Source organism: Manis pentadactyla, chromosome 4 (assembly GCF_030020395.1).
Source record: "Manis pentadactyla isolate mManPen7 chromosome 4, mManPen7.hap1, whole genome shotgun sequence".
NCBI lineage: Eukaryota > Metazoa > Chordata > Mammalia > Pholidota > Manidae > Manis > Manis pentadactyla.
In genome coordinates, this window is record NC_080022.1 from 31,129,071 (window position 1) to 31,155,372 (window position 26,302).

The window sequence follows — 26,302 nt, forward strand, 5'->3', positions numbered from 1 at the left end:
TCCACAAAAACCTTCAGGTTACGTAAGGATGATAAATATTTAATTCAGAGACATTAAGGATTATATTGGGATAATTCCTACAAAGCGCTTAGCACAGCGCCTGGCACATAGTGAGAGCTCAGCAAGTGTTAATTGTTGGTTCCCTTCACTTTATTCCACTCCCTCCACTCCCATTCTACCAGGCTCCATTCATACTTTTCCGAGGACACGCAGGGGGCGTGTCCACCCCTCCGTCCGCCCCACCCCAAACCCCGCCCCTCATTAGCCGGGCTATGCTCCGGAGAGGCGGGGCCGCGGGAAGAGCTCGTGCCCGCGGTGGGGGCGGGGCGCATGCGCCGGCTGGGCGGGGTGGAGGAGGAGAGGAAGAGCTGCCGGAAGTAGGCGGCCGAGGTGGTGGCTGCGCGGGAGGCAGCTGCCAGGGAAACCCAGGCGCGGGACGCTCGGCCAGCAGACAGGCGGGCCGGGGTGTCATCTCTGCGCCGGGCCTCCAAGAGAGCCTCCCTTGCCTGGGCTGAGGGCCCCTGGTCCGGCAGCCTCCTGTGGACTCGGGCCTTTGCCTGAGCCCGCCAGGGGGCGCCGCACAGAGGGGCTGCGCAGTGGGAGGCGGGCGCGACTGCCGCAGGAAGAGGCGCCGGGCCGGGCCTGAGGAGAGGTGCGCTCGGGAGGTGTCCCTGGACAGGGGCCGGGAGTCCTCACCTCGGACTGAGGCAGGGGTTTCTGGGGGCGAGGAGGGCGCTTCGCCCCCTGCCCCCGTCGGCACCCTGGCCATGACGGGCAAGTCGGTGAAGGACGTGGATCGGTACCAGGCGGTCTTGGCCAACCTGCTGCTGGAGGAGGATAACAAGTTTTGTGCGGACTGCCAGTCTAAAGGTAGCGCATCCCTCCCGCGGGCGAGGGCTCCAGCCTCGGGGCTGCGTCTGGGAGACAGCGTGTGTGGGGAGGGGGTCTCTGGAGCCTAGGCCACCCGAATCATCTTACACCGTAACGCGTGCTACTCCTGCTGATGAGCCTGCTAGGTGTTCTGCAGCGCCGGGATTGGTGTGGGGAGAGGTTGCGAGGCCGAGTGTGTGAGTATTGGGGGTGGGGGGAGGTGATGGTGGGGGTGGAAGTGACATGGTGTGTGTAGGTGAGAATGTCTGTGTTTCAGGGCTCTGAATGAGTTCTGGGCCGACTGTCATTGTAGAGGCAGCTAGAGCTTACAGCCTTCCTACTTGCAAAGCTGGTGATGAACTGCTCTGTGTGTGTGTGTGTGTGTGTGTGTGTGTGTGTTAGAGAGAGAGGGAGAGAGAGAGAAGGGGGTGGTGGAGGGAAGTGAGATGACGGAGGAGGAATTTTAAAGGTGATGATTGTTGCAGCTGGCTGTTCGGTTAGCAGCTCCTTCTGTCATTTTACCGCCTTGCTGCGCTCTGACAGAGTACCTAGGTGGCTTTCTTTTTCCTGGATACGTGCAGTGGGAAACTGCCGTATGTAGTGACACAGTGCGGATTTCTAGGCAGCCTAGACCTGGCCTGTGGAGTGCGTTGGAGGCCTCATGTGTGTGTGGTGGCAGAAACTAGGAGACTGTGGCTGTAGTGCAGGATCCATTTAATCATTGGAGAGAAGGAAGCAAGGGATGCATTGAATTTGTTGCTTCAATGGTGATTACCCTTCTAATAGTGAAATATGATCATTATAAATTGGCAGAGCCATTTAGTCTTTGTTTTCTGTGCCTTCAAAGATTCATGATTTGATCTAATTAAAAATCAGTATGATAGGAAAGCTTGGTTATTAGTGAAATGTTTGCATTCAAAATTATAGATATAAGCTTCTATAAATCTTTTGTGTCCTTATTTTCTTTATGAATTCTTTGGAATATGATTGGAGAAGTTGGGAAAATTCTTTTCTCTCTGGTTGGGGAGAAAGGGATAGCTATATTTGGGAGCTATTGTTCATTTGCTTCTGTTCCTAATGCAGTGAATTTGCCACTGTTGTTTGCCATATAGAGTATTGGGCATATAATACACAACAAAGATTCAAATGTATTTGTATTTATCAGTTGAGAAGGGAAGTACATGCTCAACTGATGCTTTCACTTAATTACCTTCTAGTTTAGAAAAATAAGATTATGTAAGGATAAGAGGGGACTGATAAATTGATTTAGCCACTTTGTAGTATATTTTAGTACCTTCTATCAATAGATAAATGACATGTGCCATTAGGAAAGCAGGTCTCCAGACTTCTTTCCTCAATGTTTGCATTAGCTAGAAGTCACTTTAAAAAGTACGTTAGAATTAATTTATGTTGAATGGGTTAATTTCCTATAGTTGACTCTAGTTAGATCTTGCCCTAGATTTATTGGAAGATTCGGTATAAAATTTAGGAATGTATCTCTTTAGCTTTCATCAAATTCTCTTATATCCTCAGTTGACAGATCTCAAGTCACAGTGAAGCAGTCCACTGGAGTGAGTGTTGCTACATTCGGGGAGACAGATGCCATTTTGACGATTAGTGCCACCCGTGGCCCCCATTTCTCATACCACTCTTACACTTACTCATATTCCAGTAAAATACAGCATATGGAAGAGAGGTTGATGCATCACTTCTCCCTCTAAATTTTCCATTGCTCTTTATCAATAGCATCGCTGGGGATCAGGTAATGAAACATTAGTTAATTCTTAATGAGAACTAGTTAACTGCTGACTTGTAAACTTTATTAACTGCTGTTGATGGTAGAATCCTGGTTCCTGAAACAATTTCTTTACACAAATTAGCTTTACCTTTGGCTTGGTGGCTTAAGTGACTTGGCCATTGTATTAAAAATGAAATGACATCTGTCAGCTGTCTCTATTCAGTTCAATAAGACATTTGTTGAGGCCTCAGTTTGTCCTTCCACTCTTTCAGCCCCTTGCTCATTTTCCTCCTCCTTTTTCCTAATTTTGTTTGTGGTAATGATAATGTGGACAACTATCAGATCATATAAGGAAGAGATACTTGTATAAGTAGATTGTTCCCTGTTAGCTCTGGTAAAAAATACATTTAGTAGAAGGAGTATTCAAAAACTATTGGCTAAAATGAGATTTGGATTTGAGTTTGTTTGCATGTCTCATGTCCTTTCTTACTTAGAAAATTAAGTGCTAATTGTGTTGACCTAATAAAAAATTGAATGCTAATAAAATTGACCTGGTGAGTGACTGCTAAGCCATTAATATTAAATCAAAAGATATCCTGGACTGCAGATCTATGAGCAGGTGTTTTTGTAATGTTCCAAAATAACCCTTTGACAATGACTTCTTTTTAAAATCTTACACTTGCTTAAGAATATTATCTTTAGGTATGTAATTTGAACATGAGTGTGTTCTCTTTATGTAGTACAAATTTTGTTGGTCCTAGGGTTTTTTATTCTCTTGAGCACAAGACTCACCAGTTTCCGGGACCTCTAAGGCATTGAAGGATTCCTGGGTGTCAGAGGAAGTGGCTTTGATATAGGCTTTTGAAAAAATACTTGACTTGTCTAGGCCTAAAGATGTGGTTTCCTCATCACCCAAAACTCTGAAGCTCTAAAGGGTGACCTTTAAGGTAGATTTTGGACTGACTTAAGTAGTGATAGAACAGAGGACTACATATAGAAAATTTCAGATATATCAATGGTAACTCTGCCTGCCAGGTCCCATTTTTGGATAGACCCTTGGTGTGGTCATACTGGTCCAAGGTTTAGTCTTTAGCTCTGCAGTTCCATATTTTATCAGTGTGCCTGGAATAACTAATCAACATCTTCAGAGACTGGATTAAACTAGACACTATTGTATTTACCACGAAAGAATTTACCTTTCTGATGACCTGAATTCTATGTCCACTTTCTCAATATCAAGGTTCTTAAAAAATTGAGAGCTTTTTAATGAGCAAATAACTAAAATGGAAAAAACTTGATGGTCTTGAGGAATATTTACTTCAGCCCGTGAAACACAACATGGAACTCTGGAGTCTGACTGAAATCTTATAGTATTTTTTTACTTTTCTCTTCTTCTGCTACATCCTATCTCAGAAATGTTTCACCTTGAATCATGTAACCATTGCCTCTGTTCCAATTCCCGTTATATATTCTTAAATTTAAGTTTACTTTTTGAAAAAGGTAGCACTCTCATGTGGTTCAATATCCAAAAGGTTCAAAAGAGAAGAGATAGAGTGAAAAGTTGTGTTCTGTCCCTGATACCTTAGCCACCATTTCCTTTCTAGAAGTGACCACAGTTGGTAATTTCTTATGTGACTTTTAGGAGATAATACATGCATAGACAAACAATCACACTGAAATATATTCCTTCGCTGTGCTTTTATGCAAATGGTAGCATTTTGTGGCAAATAGCCACAGTTCCTGGCACCTTGCATTTTTAAATCAACAGAATAACATGTAGAATGTGAAGATTCTCTCTCCATGCACATTGAGGAGCTTCTGCATTCTTTCAAGGTATTTTCTAAGGCTATTCCTCGGTTGTTTTGATTAAGTTGAAAGTTATGCTTAAGTGATTTACAAACATTTGCTCTCACTGAAGGCATCTTAGACAGTGTCCTAGGCCCATTCATAACACATAAAAGCCCACCTTTCAGGTGGCAAAGAAGCAGATTAGTGGAAGGGGCTTTAGACTTGACGTTGAAACATCCAGTTGAACTCCTTACTTTGCTTATTTTAGCTTTGTAACCTTAATTAAGCACGTTACTGAACTTTCTCAGTATAATTTTCCTTGTTTGAAAAGTGTCTCAAACTAAAGTGTTACACGAATGTAAGCATTATTTATTATTACCATTTCTGACCTTAATTATTTTATTTTGATTTTATTCGTTTCACTTTCTGACTTTATTCCCTTAAATACTCTGGTTACTGGAAGTCAAAGTTAGAATGACTCACCCAATAATTCCCTAGTCTTTAAGCCAAAATCATTTCCTATATATGGAGGTTTTGGAGTTTTTGCAAAAGTTCTTTACAGTACCCTTGAGGATGGTTTCTGGATATTTCCTGACTCTCCAAACTTGAATGAAAGGTAGACCAGGAAACCTTAGTGTAGAAATTTTCTGGTAGTAGTTCTAAATTTTAACTCTGGTAAATTAATCTCTAGATTTGCTTTATCTTTGTTTTCTCTTGATAGCTAAATCATTGCTTGTTAAATATTAGTCCTTAGAACATTAACTTTCCTATCATTTTTTAGTTGATTTAGCTGCATCTGTAGCACCTTTTGAGAGGTTAAAAAATTCTGTCAGATCTAGACAACAGAAGGAATTTTGTGTCCATTTCTAGCTGTTAAATAGCCTTCTCCAGCCAAGATGAAATTATTTTCTTGGTTTTTACAGCTAAAACACCTTAACTCTGACAGTCATGGTTAGGTTGATACAATTTTACTGAAAGTAATTTATTGAAGTCCCCATTAGATTGTCTTTTAATATCAAGTTGTTAAACCTGTTCCCTGGGAGAAACTTTCCTTGTCCTTTAAATATCTTCTGTGGCAGTGGGATGGAATACAAAATGCCATATCTTTTAGGGGAGTTCTTTGCAAGCCTGCAATCCCACACTATATATATTCATTTAGGAAATATTTCTTAAGCGCCTATTTTGTGTCAGACACTGTACCAGAATATATAGATTAAGGAACAGAGTCTTTGGTCCCAAAGATTTTACAGGCTAGTGGGGAAGCAGATGTGTAAACAGACAAATGATGCAATGTAATAATTAGCATTATAGCACTGTGTACAGGGAAAAATGAGAACAGGGAAGAAAGCAAAACAAGTCTGCCTCAGGAAGTCGTGGCTTCAAAGAAGTAGGCTGTGTCTTGAATGATAATCATGGACTTTACCAGGTGAGTTTAGGAGACTTTGCATTCTAGACAGAGAAAACAAAATGTGCAAAGGTCCCAAGGTGTGCTGTATGCTGTGTATGTGTATGTGGGGGCGCAGGGATCCTTTAGTATATTTTGACTATGTAAGGAAGTGGTGAGGGATAAGCTCTTTGCCACGTAGGTAGGGGCCACTAAGGTTAAAATCCTAGCTCTGTGGTTGATTTACTGTATGGTATTGAGATTGTGAATATGCTTTAGACTCCTTGCTGTGTAAGAAGCCTACAGTACTGGAAGTCCAGCTGCTACTCAAAAGGAATTTTAAGTGTGGCACACATGAAATGTTTTCTAATTGTTGGGTAGGAAGAAAGGTCTGAGTATTGTGCCCACAAGATCTCCATGGAAGTGTACCTTCATGAGTACATTAAATTATCTTAGAAAAGTCTGGTGAAATGCCAGCAGTAGATATTATGTCATCTCTGGAGTTGATGATGTTGAGTGTAAGAGTGAATATTTGATGTGTGTTTTTCGTTGCTCATTGCTTATGATGTGTAAATGGGTAGTTGCAGCCTGATATCCTGGTATGGTTTTTAACAAATCTATTGCTTTCCAATAAACCAGAAAATGACTTTTTGCATTTTTCACCTGATGTCATTATGGTATGTAGGTGGCAGCTTTCTTGGGTACAGTTGTCTGTATAACTGTTCACCACATGAGTCATTGTCTGTTTCTATTCTTCTGCTTGAAAATTCCATCTTAGAAATAATGTCATGCAATTGGTGACAACAACACATTACTCATTATGTACATTGCAGCTGGCTCTGTATATTATGTTGATGGACTTTACCTGTGTCCTAGGCAAGGGATAAAGTAACTTATTAAAGGGATAAAGAGACTCAGATTCAGTTCCTCCAAATTCCCCGGAGAAAAAGAAGCCAAACAAGGATCTGCATGAAACACACATATGTTTTACATTCTAAGCATATAATGCCTAACTTTTGTTATTGTGTCTGCTTAAATCCTTATCACAGTTGTACTTCTGTTTGAGCAAGTGGCCAGTTTAAGTAGATACTAACTTTGAAGAAGTTCTGTATTGGCCTCTGGAATGTGACAGTTCAGCATACCACATTGAAAAGGTAGGAATCGAGTCTATGTAGAGTAGAACACCTTAAAGTTAATTCACTTTTACTAGATTCCTCTACTGTTAAAAATGTTCCTGTATTGGTTAATTTTTTAAAATTGTCATTTGCCAGAGTTAACATATCCTCTAGAGTGTAAGCTCCATGAGGGCAGGAATTTTGTGCCTGCTTTGTTCACTGTAGTATTCTCAGCACCTCAAACAGTGCTGAGCACAGATTAGGCCCTCGGTAAATATTTGTTTGAATGAATGAATTGATTTTGTCATCTTTAAATCTTTTATTTCCTATTAGAAGAAATCTTTTAAATGTTAATGGAGTATTTTTTTAATTCTTAGGAAAACTAAGTTTTAAAATGTATTTTAAAGTCAGGGACCCATCAGGGAAACAAAAACCACTATAGTGGCACAAGGAGAGGGAATTTAATATACGGAATAGGTTACATAGGTGATCCAGGTGCCAGGGTGAGGCAACCCAGAGATTAGCAACACCTGGGAGCTACTAGCTCCCTAAGGAAATCAGAAGAGGCCGGTGTCACCAACAGCCAGAAGCCTCAGCTATCTGGTGTGAGCTACAAGCATGGAAAGTAGAGCTGTCTGGTGGCAGCTGAAACTCAGGTTAAGTAAGAGAGAGAGCATTACCTTGGCTTGCTCCCTCCTCCTGCCTCTTACCCTTATCAGTGTCTCCCATTGATGGAACTTACCCAGAAATCGCTTGGCAAGGGAGCCTGGGAGATGTAGTTCCCTGTGAAAGAGTGGAGCAAGGGTAGGATCCAAGTGGGAATGAACAAAGGCACAAAGGCACTTCAAAAAACCTGCAGGATGTGATCTTTGGACAAGAGGTAAGAAGGGTTTCCAGGCAGATATAACCCCATGTACTTCTAAAGAATCTTAGCTGTTGCAGAAACAATACTCCCAGAAAGTAATGTTAACAACAGTCATTGCCTGTGTAAGTAGTGCGTGACTAGGAAAATTGGCTCCTGTTGAATCTGTATTTGACTGTCGGTTGCAGCCAGGAGCAATTTATCATTTGTTACTCAGAAAATAAGTTCCCACCCTGTCAATTCTGGGAAACTTAGGCATGATATATACACATTGAGCTTGTCCCATCTCCAATGGGAAGACTTGAGTCAGTAACACATAGATGTACAAAGAGAGTTTTGAGGATTACCTTCAACCATGGTACAGATTTGACCTCCTTTGTAGTAAGGTAATCGCTTTGGAACTAATTTTCCTTGTACCACATATCATTTTAACCGGTCTTATTGGTTTGTCTGGTGTTTTCCCCCTACAACTTAAAAGTTAGGGGAGCACTGGGGAAGGGAGGTGAAATCACTGGATCTACTTTTCTCTTTACTTTGAAACATACTTTGTCTTAGAAGAAGGTTGCTGCTCCTCCAGTCAAAGGCCAAGCTTCCCAAGTTATTGCAACTAGTTTTCCTCTTGATTATAAAGCTTTCAATGAGTTTCATGATACAAGTTTATCACTTTCTAGAAGTGCTTTTTTTGTCAATCAGGTCACCTGCCTTTTGGGCCCCTGCTGTATTAATGGGATTGGTAGAACTAGGCCAGCAGAGGTTTTCAGTGGAGTGTGAGTATATCTGCTTTTAGGTTGTTTTCCACAGAGGTCATGGATAAAGGACCCTCACTGAGTAATTCACCAACTGTAAACATTGCATAGGTTTCATTGTTTTTCTCTTTTCTCCAAAAATTAATTTCTTCTTGGCAGCTATTACTATAGTTCATAGAGATATAATTAAAATGTAATTTGGTATTTGAGAAAGCATTATCACACTGCTTTCCAGTGTACCAGTTCTGCTCAGCGAGCCCATTTCAACTTGAGGTACATCTATGCATTTTTGAAGCTTTGTGTTTAATAATTACAGTATTTCACTACTATATTTGTCTCTTCCACTTTTCAAACTTTCCCCTTCCTACCCCACTTTTCTGGATCCTGTATTTCCCCACAGGCTTTGTGGCAGCGGGTCCATTGATGGCTGAACTGCAGGTTCCTTCCCAGTGGAAAACCCCAGAGATGAGCCAAACCTCCCTTCAGCTGTGGCCATCCATCAGCGTAAGGTTGCCTTGGTGGTTGTCTGCAGTTTGTCCACCTCTCCCCTTATCCCCCATCCTCCATGTGGCTGAAACTTGGCCTGGAACCCCAGCTTTGTAACATATCACTGGGTAGCAATATGATTTTACTATTGTGCTGCTTTTCATTTTCAAGCAATGTTAAGTAGTTCTTTGACCATTTTTTATTGACCATAACCCCCTTCTCCCACCCAGTTTGTATACTTCCTGTGGGTATTCTGATTTGCTTTTAAATACATATAGAATATAGTTTATTTAGAAAGTACTGGATTTTATAAGCCCACTTGGAGAATGCTTTGCTGATCTTTTTTTTAGCTTCAAGTCAAAATTTTCAAGAGGAAATTTCTTAATCCAAAACAATGAGAACTAGATTGCTCAGGCTTGGGTGTCATTTCTCTTCACCCAAAGAACAAATGTGTGATGTCCTCATTTTATGATGTACTGAAAACAGTAAAGCAAATACAGGAGGAGGAGAGAACTACCATCAGCCGCAGCTGATAAGCCCATCCTAACATAGTGATTTGAGAAAACAGAGCACCCTTTCCTTTTTTCAGATAGCCATGATGTCTTCCATAGCAGTGGCTAGTGATGGGAAGACCATAAGTTCCCAAGCCCCTACCACAGATCCTACAACTTTACAAGTGGGTTTACGTAGTAATCCTACTGCCATACTTCCTGAAGTACACAGAAAGTAAATTTTGTTGTTTATCTTCTTCCTCTTTTCTTGTCTTACTGGAAGTCCCCCAATGTGTGGATTTAGAAGTGAGTTCTCTAGTGTTATAAGTGTTGAATTAAACATTTTTAAGTTTTTAATTCATAATATTGTTTAGATGGTTGTTTTTGTTCTTACACCTTTGAAAAATAAGTTCTTACTGAATTTTCTGTGTGAGCTGGTAACAGCTTATGCTTCACTATAAAGCCCATGAGGGAGGAGGAGTTGGTGTCTTTTTTCTTGTTGATTCTTTGTCACTTGGGTTATAACTGACACAAAGCCTCTGATAGGAAGTAAGAAGGAAACCCCTTGTTCTTACCATGATGTTTTTGTCCAAAATAGCTGTGAACAGCAGAATTAAGGAAACCAGTTTATGTATGACAGCTGATTTTAGAAAGAAAGGATGAAAGGAGTCAGGCTCTTCTGCTATGTTGAAAGCATTTTTATTGAAAATATAGCTGTTTGGAACTGAGACTGTCTCTCTGAAAGTAGGCATGAGGAATTTGGTTAGACCAGGGAGAATTTTGAGAGAAGGTCTTTTCTATAATGTAAGTGCTATATTAACGTTCCCAGCTAGAATGTGAGAGAACAGAAGCACCCTGAAATGCAGCATCAGAATCAGGAATACTCCAGATCAGCTCCTCTGAGCATTCGAACTTTGTTCTGCATCTAGTCTGTGAACAGAAGGAGACTGACACAAGTGATTCAAATCAAGGGTCCATGCTGTGGGCAGAGTAAAAACAGGGCTCAGTTTCATGAGACTTGTTATGCACTTATGGGGGAAAAAAAGATTTGTTACCATAGACCAGTTGTTTTTTGTCTTGTGGGAATTTGGGGGAGTAAGGAGCCAGGAGGGTCCTTGTGCTTATTAGCTAAACTTCATTAAATGACATTTCTCTAAAAAGCAAAAATCTTTATTTTATTTTCTGATTATGAAAGTTATCCATAAAAGAAATCACTGGAAAGTATGAAAGAGTCTGATAATGCAGAAGATATTTCACATAACCCTTATGTCTTGCCAATGGGTTTCAGCCCGGGCAAGTTCGCTATGGATTCAATGTGACCAAAGAAATGGACAGCAAAATGTTCTTGGGGTGAAAGGGTTATACCCAACTTTATTTCCAGGTGGCAGGTCAGTCACTAGAATCCCATTCACTCAGGGCAAGTCTGCATGCAGCAAGCCGGTCTCTGCCCCTGGGCCCCTCTGTCTGCACAGCCGTTCTCTGGGCCTCTCTGCACAGTCGTCCTGCACAGCTGTCCTCTGGGCCACTCTGCATAGTCTTCCCGCACAGCTGTCCTCTGGGCCTCTGTTCTCGGTGCTGCCACCACTCCAGCCTCTGCTCTGCTCTCCTGCAGGCTTGCAGCGCTGCCACCATGTGGTGCCCACAGCACTGGGCGGAGCTCTTTTTATAGAGCCAACAGTCATGCTTTGCCCACACGTGTGCAGTGAGCTAGTTAACCACAGCCAGGTGAGAATCCTGGCCACAGGAACTCTCATTTTATCCACACCTTATTACCCATATTTTACTTGAGCTCATACCATAATAATTTTATATCTGTGGGGAAAATAAAGTTCCTATTGCTGGGATCCTCACCTGACTGTAAACTACTTGATGATGTAACTGGCCTGCTGCTAGGCTACTGCTTCCAAACCCATAGGCAATAAGCTATTACTGACTGAGTCACTATGTAAAGAGCTCCGTCCAGTGCTCTGGAAAGAGGCAGAGGTGGAGACAGAGGTGGATTATGAAACCTGCAGGCTGCTGGATGCAGATGTGGTGCTAGTGCTTGACCTGCTGCCTGGAGAGTAAAGCCAGGTATAAACCCTTTTACCCCAAGAACATTCCATTGTCATTTTTCCATCTTGCTGAATCCATAGTGAACTTGCCCAGGGCTGAAACCCTCAGGCAAGACAATATCATTGTTTTGTTTAACTTTTACCATAAGCATTTTTTCGTGACATTAAAAACATTTAAATACCTTTATTGTATTCCATCGTTTGAGTATGTCATTACTTACTTGCCTCTTGCCCAGTTTTTGGAACATTGGAGAGTTCCTAGTTTTTTAGTATTATTCTGTTAATGTGTGTTCAGCTCATATTCTTTTTTTGTTTTTTGAAAGTCACCTTCATACTGTTAACTCAGATATTTAAAGATCGTGACAGTCCAGGAAGCCAAGCAGGTGAATCTTATGCTGCTTTTTGTGGAAATTGCTTTTTTGTGTTTCTGGCATCTGCACCACACAGAAAGCTGGAGCCAGTCATGAAGCTAGTACTCTTTCCTCTCCGTAGAAGGTTGTAGTGTGATGCATCGTCCTGGAGAGAAAGTAGCATGGAATGTTACTGTTAAACAGGAGTCTGAAACAGCAGTCCTTTAGCCTTTTTGTGGGATTGGAGTAAGTATTTAGACACTACTCCCAGGGGCCGTTGAAATTAATAACAACCTTGCAGCAGTTTTAGATGCTCTCCTTGTCCCCACTAGAAAAGGTTTGTTTAACTTGAAGAAGCTTGCTTTACCTCTTTTGAAGCTGTGATTTTTTTTTTTCCCCCTAAAGATCTGCCCTGGGTTCTTTTGCACGATGTTCCCTTTGTGGGATCTTTCCACCTGGCCAGCATCTTTGCCCCACCCACTTGCACCATACCTTGTGACTTGTGCCTCATTATACCCAGTTCTGAAACACCTAGCTTTTGAAACATTGTAGTGAATGTTTTCTTTCTGAAAGGGTAAATCTTCACCTTTTGCTCTCCTCCCTTAAGCCAGGGCTGTTTGATGACTAACATTCAGCATGCCACTGGACTAACTGTACTTTGATCCCAGAATTCCTTTCTATTCTGCTGTTTAGAAATGAAAGTTCTTTAGCTTGTTTGGGTACAGCTGTGATTCAGTTAAACTGGCACTGATTTTGCACCTGTTTGCCATTTGGGGCCCCTCTGATGTGTTAGGAAATCTGTTGCACCCTGTTGTGGAGAGAAGTTCGCATGTCCGGGGTCTTGCACAAGGTTTCATATGCTGACTCAGGAGTTCCGTGTAAAGCCTCTGCTTGGGTGAAAGGAATGATCTTCCCTTCAAACAATTGAAAAACATATTCTGCCTGGCCACTTGTCCTTGAGCTCTAGTGTCTCACACTCTTCTTCATTTCTGGGCTTCCTTAGAGGAAGAGGAATGTGGGTGGGAAGGAGTATAAATTAGGCATCATGTACAGTCTTAGATGTTGGGCTTCCCAATAGCAGAGAGTGAACAGTATATTGTAATAGTAAAAAAATACCTAAAAAACAGGACATCAGTTTAGCAACCATCATTGAGCATCTACTATGTATACACATTCAAGGTGTATAAAGATGATTCTAGTTCCAGTTCAGATGATTTCTTCTATGAACTTGGATAAATGACTTAACCTCTCTGGGCCTTAGTTTCTCTAACTGTGCTTGGACTGGGTAATCCTTGAGGTTCTTTCCAGTTTGGGAGTTCTGTATCTAAATGTTTACCTATTTATAACAGAACAAGAGAAGAGGTTTTCCCAAAGAATTGGTATATTCTTATATCTCACATGCTCCAACTAAATGGCTTAAAAATGATTCCTCTAGGGCAGGACTTCTCAACCTCAGCACCACTGACATTTATACCTCTTTGTTGACAGGTTGTCCTGTGCATTTATAGGATGTTTAGCGTCATCCATGGCCTCACCTACTCCATGCCAGTAGAATTCCCCACTCCCTGCCAGTTGTGACAACTAAAAATGCTCCTGATGTTGATAAAGCTCCTTGGGGGAGAATTGCTTCAGTTAAGCCCTGTTCTGGGGAGAAGCATGGTGCTGTTCGAATATAGGCTATTTTTAATATCTATTTTCATATCGTTCCTCATCTGCTTATTTTACCTTTCCTACAGGTGGAGAATGAAGAGCAATTTCACTAGTCGGCAGCTCTGTTACCCTTTTTAGTAGCTTCTTCTAAAGATATGCCTCCCCCAAACTAGACAGGCTCACTTTGCATCTTCAGTATTTTTTTCAGGATATGAGTAGATACTGGTTGCTGTAAGGAGGAAGTTATAGTTTTAATCTGAAGTAACCCAAAAAGTGTAAAGAACTAGATGTCCCAGGGGATGAAGATGGTAACTTCTGGTGAACTAAGTTAGCATCAGTTACCTGAAGTGAGTCATGAGTCATAGGAAGTTGGTTTAATTATAACATCTGATTTAGAAATATCAGACTTTGAAATGATTGCCTAGCTGTTAGCTCAGCCATCCCTCCCTACACACCTGCTCCTGGCAGCCTGCTGTTAGCCATTGAAGCAGTGACTGAAATGTACAAGTTCTCTTACGGGATCTAATTTTTATATTTGTTACTTTGCTGTAAAATGTTGGATTTAGGTTTGCACTTGTCCCTGATGCTATCTTTTCCTCATCTCTTTTAAATCCACATTGTTGACTGGGTTGGGTGCAGAATGATGCTGAGTGCTGGCTGGGGTTGAGTGTGTTCTGGGAGCATCTTGGCTGGGATGCTGTGGGATCCTAAAGCCGTGGCTGAGACACGTGAGCCCATGTCAGTCCCTATCCCTCGGTCCTGGCAGGCTCAGTGCTCCATCCCAGCTGCGCCTGTGCTGGAGTAATTGCCCACATGGAGCCTTTAAGCTAAACAATTGTTTGTACTGAGATGGTCTCCCTGTGCTCCTAATGAAATAATCTCCTTCCTGCCCCCAATGAAAGCAGCTATTTTTTATTTCCTCCCTCCTCTTTTTAGAGAAGCCATGTCTCTGCCGCCACTCTTCTGTCTTATTCATGAATGTTTTAAGCAGAGTCTTTGTGCAGAGGAAATGGGCTAGAGCCAAAAAATCATGGGCCACTCAGGAGACAAGGAACATGAGGGACACCCTTTCCCCTAACTTTATATGTCAGATAAACTACCTTTGTGTGATTTCCTAAGTAATAAGGATTTAAAACTCAGACCCACATAAGAAAAATACTCATACTAGGTTTTAAAAAAGTATACTAAATCAGGCAGTTGTTACCTAAAAGAGTTCAAAGAAATAAATAAAAAGAAAATCCAACAACAGAACAACTGTAGACAAATGCCGCAGGAGACCAGCAAAGTACTGCGGGGCTCAGAACAGGAAGGAGAAAAGGCTTGACAGAAAAAGTGGATGGAGCAAGATTTTCACAAAATGTTTTGCAAGTAGAACTAATAGCCCATGTAAAACTATTTGTGAGAGAGCTTAAGGTGATCAGGAAAGTGTAAGTAGTCCAGTTTTCCTAGGTGACAGCTTAGAACCTGCAAAAACAAAATGAATTCAGGAAGGAGAATCCGAAGTAGAAATGATGAATTGCCCAGGTGGCCCCAGCCAGGTGGCCCTGATGTGTCCCGCTGCTCTCCCCCACTTTGGTGCTCTTCTGAATCATCGACACTTTCTGCACATTGCTGCCTCTGTTCTAAAGCCGGCTTGTAGACAGACACAAGTCCCTTCCTTTGAGTCTTTCCCCTTAGCCCTATGAAGACTGTTCAGCACTTTGAGTACAATGAGGCAACAAAGAAGGGAATTCATTACAAAATATACAAAACTAAGAAGTCACCCTTTCAAGGCTTAATTGCTGATCCTACCTTGGCTTTTCCCAGCCCATTCTGCTTCATAATCCTGAGGTCTCTGTGCCTTAGCTTTATAGGTCCAGTGTAGCTTCTCGGTCACCTTGCCTGGTTTATTTTTTCTCAGCACCAGGCACTCCACCATGGGAAAGGTGCTGAGGACCTACAACCCAGGAATTTACTATCTGGAGACCTTGATCTAGAGTTAAATGCCAACCTAGCCTCGTGTGCTGCTACTCACTTAGGGCTTTTTTACTCATTTAGGCATCCATGTTTCTTCCTGAGGTTATTGGCATGTGACCTCATCCTCCATGAGAAACTCAAGATTCTCCAGAAAGAATGGGGCTTCCCACTTGGAGTCCCAGCAGTATACCATGGCGTTTACACTGGTCTCTCATAGGAACATTTATGTAACAAGAACTGAGTACATAGTGTTTTTTTAAGAGGGGAAAAATTTTGTTTTGATTGTATAAAATTTAAAAACATTTAAACAGCAAAGCATATTCTAAATAACCAGCTAAAAAGAAATTTAAAAATCAAGAAACAAATAATTGCAAAATGTCAATTCCCCTAAATTAATCTATGTAGGGCTAAACTAATAAAAATACTACTAAGTTTAGCTGGGGTGTTGTTATGTGGTTTTTGTTTGTTTTTCTTAAAGTCAATCAAAATTTATTGTGTAAATATTAAGTTACTTTCATAGATTTTTTAATAACAGCTCATTGCATTTTCTATAGTTTCAAATATCTCCACCTGGTCATGTCAAACTTCAGTTAATGGTTTAAGTAATAGTGGATCTTTTATTTCAGTCAAAGTGCAATAGTTATACCAACCAATTCTAGAGAGCTCAATGAAATGGAAATAATATGTCCTTAAGCATTGTATTAAACACTATCTTAGGAATGATCATAGAGCTAACAGCCATTAACTAAAAAGAGATCAATCAAAATTACTTTAAAATAGAGAAAACAGGCTCATGTCCCACCGCAGTTGTGGATGTTCAAGGGGCAGCAGCTGTGGAAGCTAAATCAAACCTGAATGTGACCCTGCATCCCTCATCCCTCACAGCTTAGCTCTCCTCTTTCCTGGCAACCTGATGAAGGAGAGGGACCCCCTGACCCTCTCAGGCCTCTTGGAGAGCCACTTGGGAAATCTGAAAGTTAAACTCTGTTTTAGCAAATTTTTGTCTGCCATGACCATTTTCTTTTCTTAGCTCATTGCACTTTCAGTAGACAGAGATGCCAACCAACTTTGCTGAGTTTTTTTCTCTTGGGATGTAGTCCATCCTTGACAGAAGGAAGTGTTTCTTTCCAATTCTCTCTCTAGGCCTTTGGCAAGCTTTCTGCAGAGTTGCACTTCTGGTGTATACTGCTGATGTCTTCATACACTTTGGGAAATTTCTTCTTTATCTCTAAGCAGTAGATTCCCTCTGTGATTAACTTTCTGCAAAGTTTGGCTATATGTTCTTGATGTGGTTCAGTCAGTATTTGAGGTTTAGCTGATGCTTTTAAATCTCACTTTCAAGCTATAAATATTTGAACTGTAAAGATGCTCTGTTTGGAAATTTCTCATTTGACCTGTAAGCTCTTCATCCATTTGATTTTCTTCACATAACTTTTATTTATTTATTTATTTATTAAGGTATCATTGATATACATTTTTATGAAGGTTTCACATGAAAAACATTGTGGTTACTACATTCACCCGTATTATGAAGTCCCCCCCATATCCCATTGCAGTCACTGTCCATCAGTGTAGTAAGATGCCACAGAGTCACTATTTGTCTTCTCTGTGCTACACTGTCTTCCCCATGACCACCCCTACACCATGTGTACTAATCATAATACCCCTCAATCCCCTTCTCTCTCCCTCCCCACTCCCTCTCCTACCCCTCCCCTTTGGTAACTGCTAGTCCCTTCTTGGAATCTGTGAGTCTGCTGCTGTTTTCTTCACATAACTTTTCAATGTTCCTTGTATTTCTCCTTCAAGTCTTTTTAAAGAACATTTAAGTTAACAGCATTGATGAGTTTCTCAAATCCACTTCTGACTCATAGTCTAAGTGGTCTCCATTTTCTGATCCATTCTTTTTGTCTAATCCCAAATTACCATCATTCCTGTGAGCTTCTCTCAAATAAGCAGGCAAATTTATATCTCCAACACAGCTTGAGTCATAGATTTCTAGCTGGCTGTCTTTGTCATTTACAACCTATTTAATTTGTATATTTTGTGTTTTCAATAATTTTTTCTAAAAAAGAAAAGGGGCATTACGATTAACATGTATAGTGGGGGGGGCTGTGCAACACAGAGAAGACAAGTAGTGATTTTACAGCATCTTACTGTGTTGATGGACAGTGACTGTGAACGGGTATGTGGGGGGGACTTGGTGAGGGGAGAAGCCTAGTGAACATAATGTCCTTCATGTAATGTAGATTAATGATACCGAAATAAAATTAAAAAAATAATAATAATAATAATTTTTTCTTTAGTTCCCATACTTTTTGCTTCTATCCTGCAGCTTTTTTGGGAAAGCAGTTCTAGGCTTTCCTGAAGATGAGTGTTTTCAACTATACCATCCATCCTTTCCCTCTGAAGTTGTTCTACATTCTTCTGAGATGCTTTTAGGGTGCTTTGGATCAGTCACTAGGGGTTAGAGAGATTTTGGTGTATTGTTGAGAGGGCATGTGTGCCTTGGAAGGTAAGCCATCATCATTCCATGAAATGAAAGTTCAGGGGGCTCACTTTTCTGTTCTTTTTTGAGAAAGCCTACTGTATCTTCAAGTGAAGAGGTGACCTGTTCAGGTTTGTGTTAAGTTTTGCTAGACTCAATGTCTGTGACGTCAGAAGACTGGCCTCCACCAGAGGCATCAGCTTGTGAAATCAGGCTAATCTTCCTGACTTTCATGAGATTCTTCAATCCAGGCAGAAAATTTTGTGACTTAAAAAAAAAATTTCCCCTCCTTAAAATATGTCAACTTTTCTCTATATGAACAGTCAGCAGCACATACCAGAACTTCCCAGGGAAACCTCAAGAGATTTGGGCCTTGTCTCAAGCTCCCAGAGAGCACCACTAAGAGCACTCTACAGGTGCACCAAGGCTGCCTGGGAAGACATCTTTGCGGCAGTCAGGAGACCCTCTAGTTGGAATCAGGGACTCACAGTGCCCTGAAGTCCCTCTGTCTATATCTCACCCTTGAATCAGAAAAAGGCCCCTGGGTGACTAGTAGGATTCACCCTCTCAGATTTCTCCCTGTGGCTGGAACATGGCAGTTGGTACCAGTACACAGTTTTAAGGGGAGTGATGTCTTTATTGGTGTATAGAAGTGAGAAGATGTGTAATAAGAACCTCTAGAAAGGCCCAGATCATGGAATAATTTAAGGCACATTTAGAGGTTTGGAGTTCAGTTGGCAATGGGCTTCCAGTTACATGTATTTGCATGGGGCGGTGATGTCATCAGAACATTCCTTGGCAAAATGTCCTTTTCAGAGCCAAACAAAAGTCCAAATTAAGACCCCATCCTTTCCCATCTGAAGTATTCTGTGAAGTAAAGTTGAGTAATAATGGTGCAGGTTGGTTGATTTGGTAGTTCTTTATTACCAGAAACAAATCACCTAAGTACACACTAGTTAATGTCTAGTTCTAGGATAGTTAACACTAGTTCTAGGATAGAAAGAAAGAGTTACAGCCCTATTATTAGTTCAACTAATAAACCAGGAAAATAAGACAGATGTGTAGCTAAATTTACTAAAAATTAACTTCCCTTACTTCAATCTTTTCAGAGTAGTTTAATAAATTTTAGACAGTTACTATCTTTTAGAAAAGGTAGATTTTAGAGATACTCTAATCTAGGTGAGGTTATTGACTCTCAGAGAAGTGAATTGACTTTCTGAAGTCACACAGCTAACTAGTGGCACAGCTTAGATAACCCATATCTTTTGCTCTGTGGATAGCAGGGGCCAGGTAACTAACATGAGGTATGTGCAAGCATGTTACTGGACCAGAGCAAGTACTGGTTTTCTTAGGGTTTAAAGGAAGTGACTAGCCAATGTGTAGAGGAGCTGAGGGAACCTGCTGCACTCAGCTGTAGAGTTGTGCTTTGTTTTGGCCCCTGGCCTTTTCTCTGTTTTATTGGAACTTGTTTGGGACTTACTCCTTTCTGTGAGCTCCTCAGTTGTATTTAATTTCCTAAATTGTATTTAATTTCCTTGTCCTCCCTTGCCCAGGCCTGAGCAAAGTCAAGGCTGAGCCATTGTCTGGAAGTAGAGCTAATGACTAGAGAAAGATGAAGAATGTCCATTCCTTCCTCCCCTAATCTCCAGTCAGCTTCCCTGTTGATTTCCTAGTGTTACAAGCTTTATTTTAGTCTTTAGAGAAATTCCATTTTAAGTTAACTGCTTAAATAGGATTAGGTGTAGATTGACTAATCATTTCATTGATGAGTGCTTAGCAGTGTTTTACTTCGCTAACCTCTTTTTCTGGTCACCTGGTAGAATGATAGTGTTGTTTTATTTCATCTCCATGATATCATGGGAGTCTGATTGCTACATCTGTTCTATCATTGACCTCCTGAATTAAGTTAGTTCAGTTGGCTTACATTTTGGTTGAATGTGTGAACTGTTCTGCTAGAATCTCCGCACTTCTGTCCTTATCTTGCATACGGAAGGAGTGTAGATGTGGTACCAGAGGTAAAATTGGTAAGGAGGCAGATTAATGGGACTCAGTGTAAGGAAGGCTTCTCTAATAACCAGTGCCATCTTACAATAGAACTGACTACATTTTGAAATGGTACATAACTGACTTAGCATCGGAGCTGTTCAAGGAGGTACCAGGTGGTCATCTGTAGAAGGTTCTCCTACATTCAGTGGGAGGTAGGCTCAGTGGCTTCTAAAGTTCTTTCCAACTCTAATTTTCCAATTTCCCTGGTGTAGTATTAGCCTTTCTTCTCTAAACAATCTCAGAAATGTTTGTTTGCTTTGTTTCAAACACTTAAAAAGCTTAACTTCTGCTTTTTTCCCCCAAATATGTGAATGTGAACAGTGTCTCTTTTTTGACAAAAGGAAACAACATTCTTGCAAGATGAGCCAGACGGAAAGAGACTTCTCTTACAGAGCATTCTGAGAGCAGAGGTTGATTGAGTAAGCCCTTATTTTGATCTTGTGGTTCCTTAAAATGTTTGCACTTACAGAAGTTCAAAGTTTCTGTTTATTGTTATTTTGGAATAGGGAACTAGCTGAATTCTCTTTTGTAGAGCTGAAAATAGGCTGGTAAACATACCTCTGAGCAGCCCTGCTTTATTTCTCCAAGATGACACTGGTATTTCTTTACATTCTTTTTAGTGAATCTGGGAGTGAAGGGATATAATGAGTGGAACTGAGGTAACTAATGTTAAAATTGTTCTTAAAACAAATACCACTGCTTCTTCACTTTGACTCCCAAATTGGAGTTAATGACAGGCCAAGTCAAAGATAATCTACTTCTTTTCAAATCAGAGTTTGTTGATTCAGGTTCTCCTAGTGTATCTGTCCCATCTCAACCAGGTTTCCGTGCTAGTCACAGGCTCTATGAACTGAATTTAATTCATCAAGACCTAAAATTTTCATAAACTGATTATCTCATGTTGTATTTTTCAGAACTATTAAATGTCAAGCAGGAAGGGACTTGCAGATCAGCTAGTGGAGCTGTGGTGTAGCAGAGGGGAGCTTAAGATTCACAGTTTGCCCACCCACTACACAGGGGTCATTTCTCAACATCCCTGAGAGCTGATCATCCAGCCTCTGCTTGAACACCTGCACCTACTGGGGTTCTGCTATTCCTGGATATGCTGTATTTGTTTTCACACAACTATAATTGTTAGGAAATTCTTCAGCAGAGTATGCTAAAATCAACTGCTCATTGGTGCTAGTTCTGCCTTTGGAGCCTCACCAAAGTAACCTAATCCCCTTTTGTCACCTTTAAAGTGTTTGAAAACTTTCATTTTGCATAACAGGAAAAAACTTTATACTGTTATCTTACTTATTGATGACTTCATTTAACAAGTATTTGTTTTATGTGTACCATTTGCAAGCATTGTGCTAATGATGAAAGTGTGTGGTCCTTGCTTTCTAGGGCTCACAGTCTATTTAGGGCAAGAGAGACTTGTAAGCAACTATGATAAGATATTAAATGTCAGAAGAGTGAAGCATACAGTGGACTGTTAGCCATAGAGAGGGTCAAGACTGACTCCATTGGAGGGTCTCACAGAAGAAGTGTCATTGGACTGAATTTTGAAATTTGTCAAACAGGGAATGGGGACAAAACCAGTCCAAGTAACAAAAATAGTGTAGGTAACAAAGTATATGCACATGGCATATTTCAGAATGATGACTTACTCAGCATGTCTAAAGCACAGACTCATAAAGGGCTTTATATATCTTGTTAAAGAGTTTCAACTTAGCCTACAGCCACTAAGGAGCCATGGGCAGCTTTATTGTTTTGTTTTTAAAATACCTGTACTGTTTTTTCTTATTACAAAAGTAATACAAGTTCATTACAAACAATTCAGAGTATATAAAAATATAGAGAAGAAAATAGATATTTCAAAACTTCACCATCCAGAAATAATAGCTTTTAATATTTTACATATATTCTTTAGCCATCTTTTTCTGTGCATACATATACTTTTACTCACACTCTTAAAAGTGGAATTGCTCTGTATGCTGTTTTAAAACTGGATTTTAAAATGAATATAACATGGAGATATTTCTATATTAAATAGTTACAAAACATTTTCCCTACTGTATAGTGATATTATAATTCCTTTATGTAATCTATGGTGTTTCTAATTTTTATTAGAATTCTTAATATATTATATTAATGAACATTCTTAATACATTTCTTGTGCACTTGATCTGTTATTCCCTGGTGAATTCTTATAAGCTGGGTGGGTAGAGGGGGAAGTCAAAGGATTTACTTACTTTCAGTTAATTTTTTTTTTTTTTTTAGATAATTATTTTTTATTGAAGGGTAGTTGACACACAGTATTACATTACATTAGTTTCAGGTGTACAACACAGTGATTCAACATTTATATACATGATAATTCTAAGTACCAGCTATCACCATACCAAGTTGTTACAATATTTTGACTATATTCCTTATGCTATACATTACATCCCGGTTACTTATTTATTTTACAATTGGAAGTGTGTACTTTTTCTTGGTTGTTGTTGTTAGGGCATCTCTCATATTTATTGATCAAATGGTTGTTAACAACAATAAAATTCTGTATAGGGGAGTCAATGCTCAATGCACAATCATTAATCCACCCCAAGCCTAATTTTCGTCAGTCTCCAATCTTCTGAAGCATAACGAACAAGTTCTTACATGGAGAACAAATTCTTACATAGTGAATAAGTTACATGGTGAACAGTACAAGGGCAGTCATCACAGAAACTTTTGGTTTTGCTCATGCATTGTGAACTATAAACAGTCAGTTCAAATATGAATACACATTTGATTTTTATACTTGATTTATACGTGGATACCACATTTCTCTCTTTATTATTTTTAATAAGATGCTGAAGTGGTAGGTAGATACAACATAAAGGTAGAAAACATAGTTTAGTGTTGTAAGAGAGCAAATGTAGATGATCAGGTGTGTGCCTGTAGACTATGTGTTAATCCAAGCTAGACAAGGGCAATAAAACATCCACGTATGCAGAAGATTTCTCTCAGAATGGGGGGGTGAGGTTCTAAGCCTCACCTCTGTTGATCCCCAATTTCTCACCTGATGACCCCCCTGCGACTGTGCCTGTCTTAGGTTGTTCCTCCCTTGAGGAATCTTACCCGTCTCTGGCTAACCAGTCATCTTCCGGGGCCATACAGGGAAATGTTAAGTTGGTAAGTGAGAGAGAAGCCTTATTGTTTGAAATGGTTAGCTTTTTATTTCTTTGCATATTTATGCCCTGTGGCTTCTATGCCCAGCATTTGTCTTGAGGTATCTTTACCACTTGGAGGAGTTATGATACTCGGTAAATTTGATATGAGGCACGAATTCTATTTAAGAATTCGTTGTAATTAGGAAGGAAGAAGAAAAGCTATAGAAGTAGCAGGGGGGAGAAAACATGGGAAGATTGATTATTTCTTTGACATATCTTCTTGTAGAGTAACTTCAGCATGTATAGATTTTAAGCTACTACTTAAATTGCGCACACACATTAACATAATAGGAGTATAGTTACATAACCAAAGCATATCTGTAATTACCAGCCATCTCCAGTGAAACCAAGAAAACCAGTTAGGCACCCTAGGCATTTGTGAAAACTTATCAATGATATGATGGTTATTATCTAACTGAATTTGAATAGTTTGAGAAAAATCAGACAAATTAAAACAACCCATTCCTGGGCACTGTTCACATCCCATATGTTCTTTTAACAGTAAATAGTCTGTAGTTGTAAGATTTTGGAGCGCTACAATTTGCACTTCTCCTAATTCTTGGTTGAGTTCCAACAGTATAGATCCAGTCAAATTTGTTGTTTTACTGTATGCCCAGGCCAGCTTAGATATCTCCTTCATTCCCATGGCAAGTCCAGGAGCTGGTGGGATGAGTGCATCTACAGCTGTAGCAGTGCGTGGATCTTTGTTGGGGTTTTTTGATGATCATCTTCTGGCATGAGTCTTCCCGAGAGTGCTGATGTTGGAAGTTCTCTTTCATATCGTTTCTTAGTTCATTTTCGGGGTAGCCAAATTAGGCTTTGATCCTCTGTATAAACACAAACAGACCCTTTGCCTACACTTTTATATGTCCTTTATATCATTGTGTAGAACTCATTAGAGGTCACCACATAGGAACTGCATTTTTTTTTTTTTAATCATTAATCTACACTTACATGACGAATACTTTGTTTACTAGGCTCTCCCCTATACCAGGTCCCCCCTATATACTCCTTTACAGTCACTGTCCATCAGCGTAGCAACCTGTTGTAGAATCACTACTTGTCTTCTCTGTGTTGTACAGCCCTCCCCTTTCTCCCACCCCGCTATGGATGCTAATCTTAATACCCCCCTACTTCTCCCCCCCTTATCCCTCCCTACCCCCCCATCCTCCCCAGTCCCTTTCCCTTTGGTACCTGTTAGTCCATAATATAGCGGAAAAGACATGTTAAACTATCACACAAATAAATATAAAATGTGGTACAACTTGGAAAAATTAAAGTGTAAATGAATGTTTATTACCTTTAAATTAAAGTTCTTATCTTTTAGAGACATATACCAAAGTATACAGAGATGAAATGGTATGATATTTGAGATTTGCTTCAAAATATTCCAGGGTTGGGAGTGAAGGAAAGTGTGTGGGAGAATAGCTGGAACAAGACTGGCCTGAGGTTGATAATTGCTGGAGGTGGTGGTTAATTATACTCTGCTTTTGTGTGTTGGAAATTCTCTATAATAAAATGTAAAAATCAGAAGAAAAGATGGAAGAGAGATTATAATCTGGTTTAGATTGGGGGCCTGAGGTGAGTCTTCTTTGAGGAAGAAACTTTTCAGCTGAGACCTGTGTGATGTATAGGAGTAGACCAAGCTACACGGAGTGGATGGAGGTTAGGGAAAGAGTGTTTTAGGCAGTGGGAGCAGCATATGCAAAGGCCAAAAGCCCAAAAGTAAGGAACATGCTTTGAGGAAATGAAATAAGGCTGATAACATGAGAGTTGAGAGCCTGGGGAAGTAGGCCTGGGCCAGATCATATAGACCTTGGAGAACATGTTAAGGATTTTGTTCTTTAATCCAGCAGTGACAGAAGGAAGCCTTTCATAGAAGGTTTTAAGCAGCCGAGTTACAGGGTCACTTTTGCTCCTGGAAGAGCTCAAGATGGCTGTTTTGTGGAGATGGTTTTGGTTTGGGGTTGAAGGAGAAGAGTATGTAAAAATGGAGAGAGATTAGGAGGTTATTGCACTAGTTCAGGAGATTCGGTGATTTTGGATTAGAGAAAATAGTGTTGCAAATGGAGAGAAGAGATAATGATTTGAGAGACATTTTGGTGTTGATGGTATAGAGTAGAAGGAGAGGTATCAAAGATGTGTAATTTTCTGACTGATGCAATTGAATGAATGAAGGTGTAATTGACTAAGATGGAGAAGAATGGAAAAACAGCAGGTTTTGTGGTGAGAGACTGAGAGTCCAGTTTGAATATGTCATTTGGAAAATTTACACCAATCGACATTTTCACTTCTATATATGAGACTACATAAGAGGCTTATATTTGGGTGGCCTGAACTATACAGATTAATGTTTTAGAAAGATTAATCTGGGGGGAGTCTGGAGACCAATTAGTTGTTAGTCTATGAGCTCTTTGAATGAGGCAATCTCATCTTCATTGCTCTGCCTTTGATAAAAAGTTCTTTGGTTTGAGTGCTTGGCATACAGCAGGTACTCAATAAATAATGTTAAAAAAATGAATGCTTATAGGTGAGACATGAGAAGGTCTAGGTAAAGACGCATGAATTCTGGGAAAATTTCCAAGGTAAATTCAACAGAGCATAGACGGATGTGAAATGAAACAGATTTTCTCTCCTTTCCTTGACCTACCTGTTGAAGAACTTCTCTTTAAAAAAAAAATTTTTTTATTATCAAATGTACATCACAGTGATTCAAAGGTTCCCTTCCCCCACCCCTTGCCCTGTTCCACTCTCCTCCCCCTTGGTAACCACTCATCACTTCTCAGTATCTATGAATCTAATGCTGTTTGTTCCTTCCATTTTGCTTTGTTTTTATATTCCATAAATAAGTGAAATTATGTGGTATTTGTCTTTCTCTACCTGGCTTATTTCACTGAGCACAATACCCTCTAGATCCACCCATGTTGTTTCAAATGGCAGGATTTCTTTTCTTTTTGTAGATGAATAATATTCCATTGTGTATATGTACCACCTCTTCTTTAACCATTCATCTATTGATGGACACTTAGGTTGCTTCCATATTTTGGCTATTGCAAACTGTGTGGTGATAAACATAGAGAT

The 26,302-nt window shown here is 40.2% G+C and overlaps 1 protein-coding gene across 5 annotated transcripts in view; it reads left to right on the plus strand.

Annotated features, from left to right (window-relative positions):
* The first annotated feature begins 386 nt into the window (after positions 1 to 386).
* The window catches only part of SMAP2 (small ArfGAP2), a 45,391-nt gene continuing 19,475 nt past the window's right edge, over positions 387 to 26,302 (plus strand). For 2 of the 5 annotated variants that reach the window (XM_036892785.2, XM_036892786.2), the window contains exon 1: positions 387 to 870. In XM_036892785.2, coding sequence (XP_036748680.1) covers positions 768 to 870 — 103 coding nt within the window. In that variant the 5' untranslated portion in view covers positions 387 to 767. Of the gene's footprint in view, positions 871 to 6,829; positions 6,935 to 8,903; positions 9,008 to 26,302 lie in introns of all 5 variants that reach the window. The other 3 variants (XM_036892787.2, XM_036892789.2, XM_036892784.2) reach the window with 3 other exon arrangements.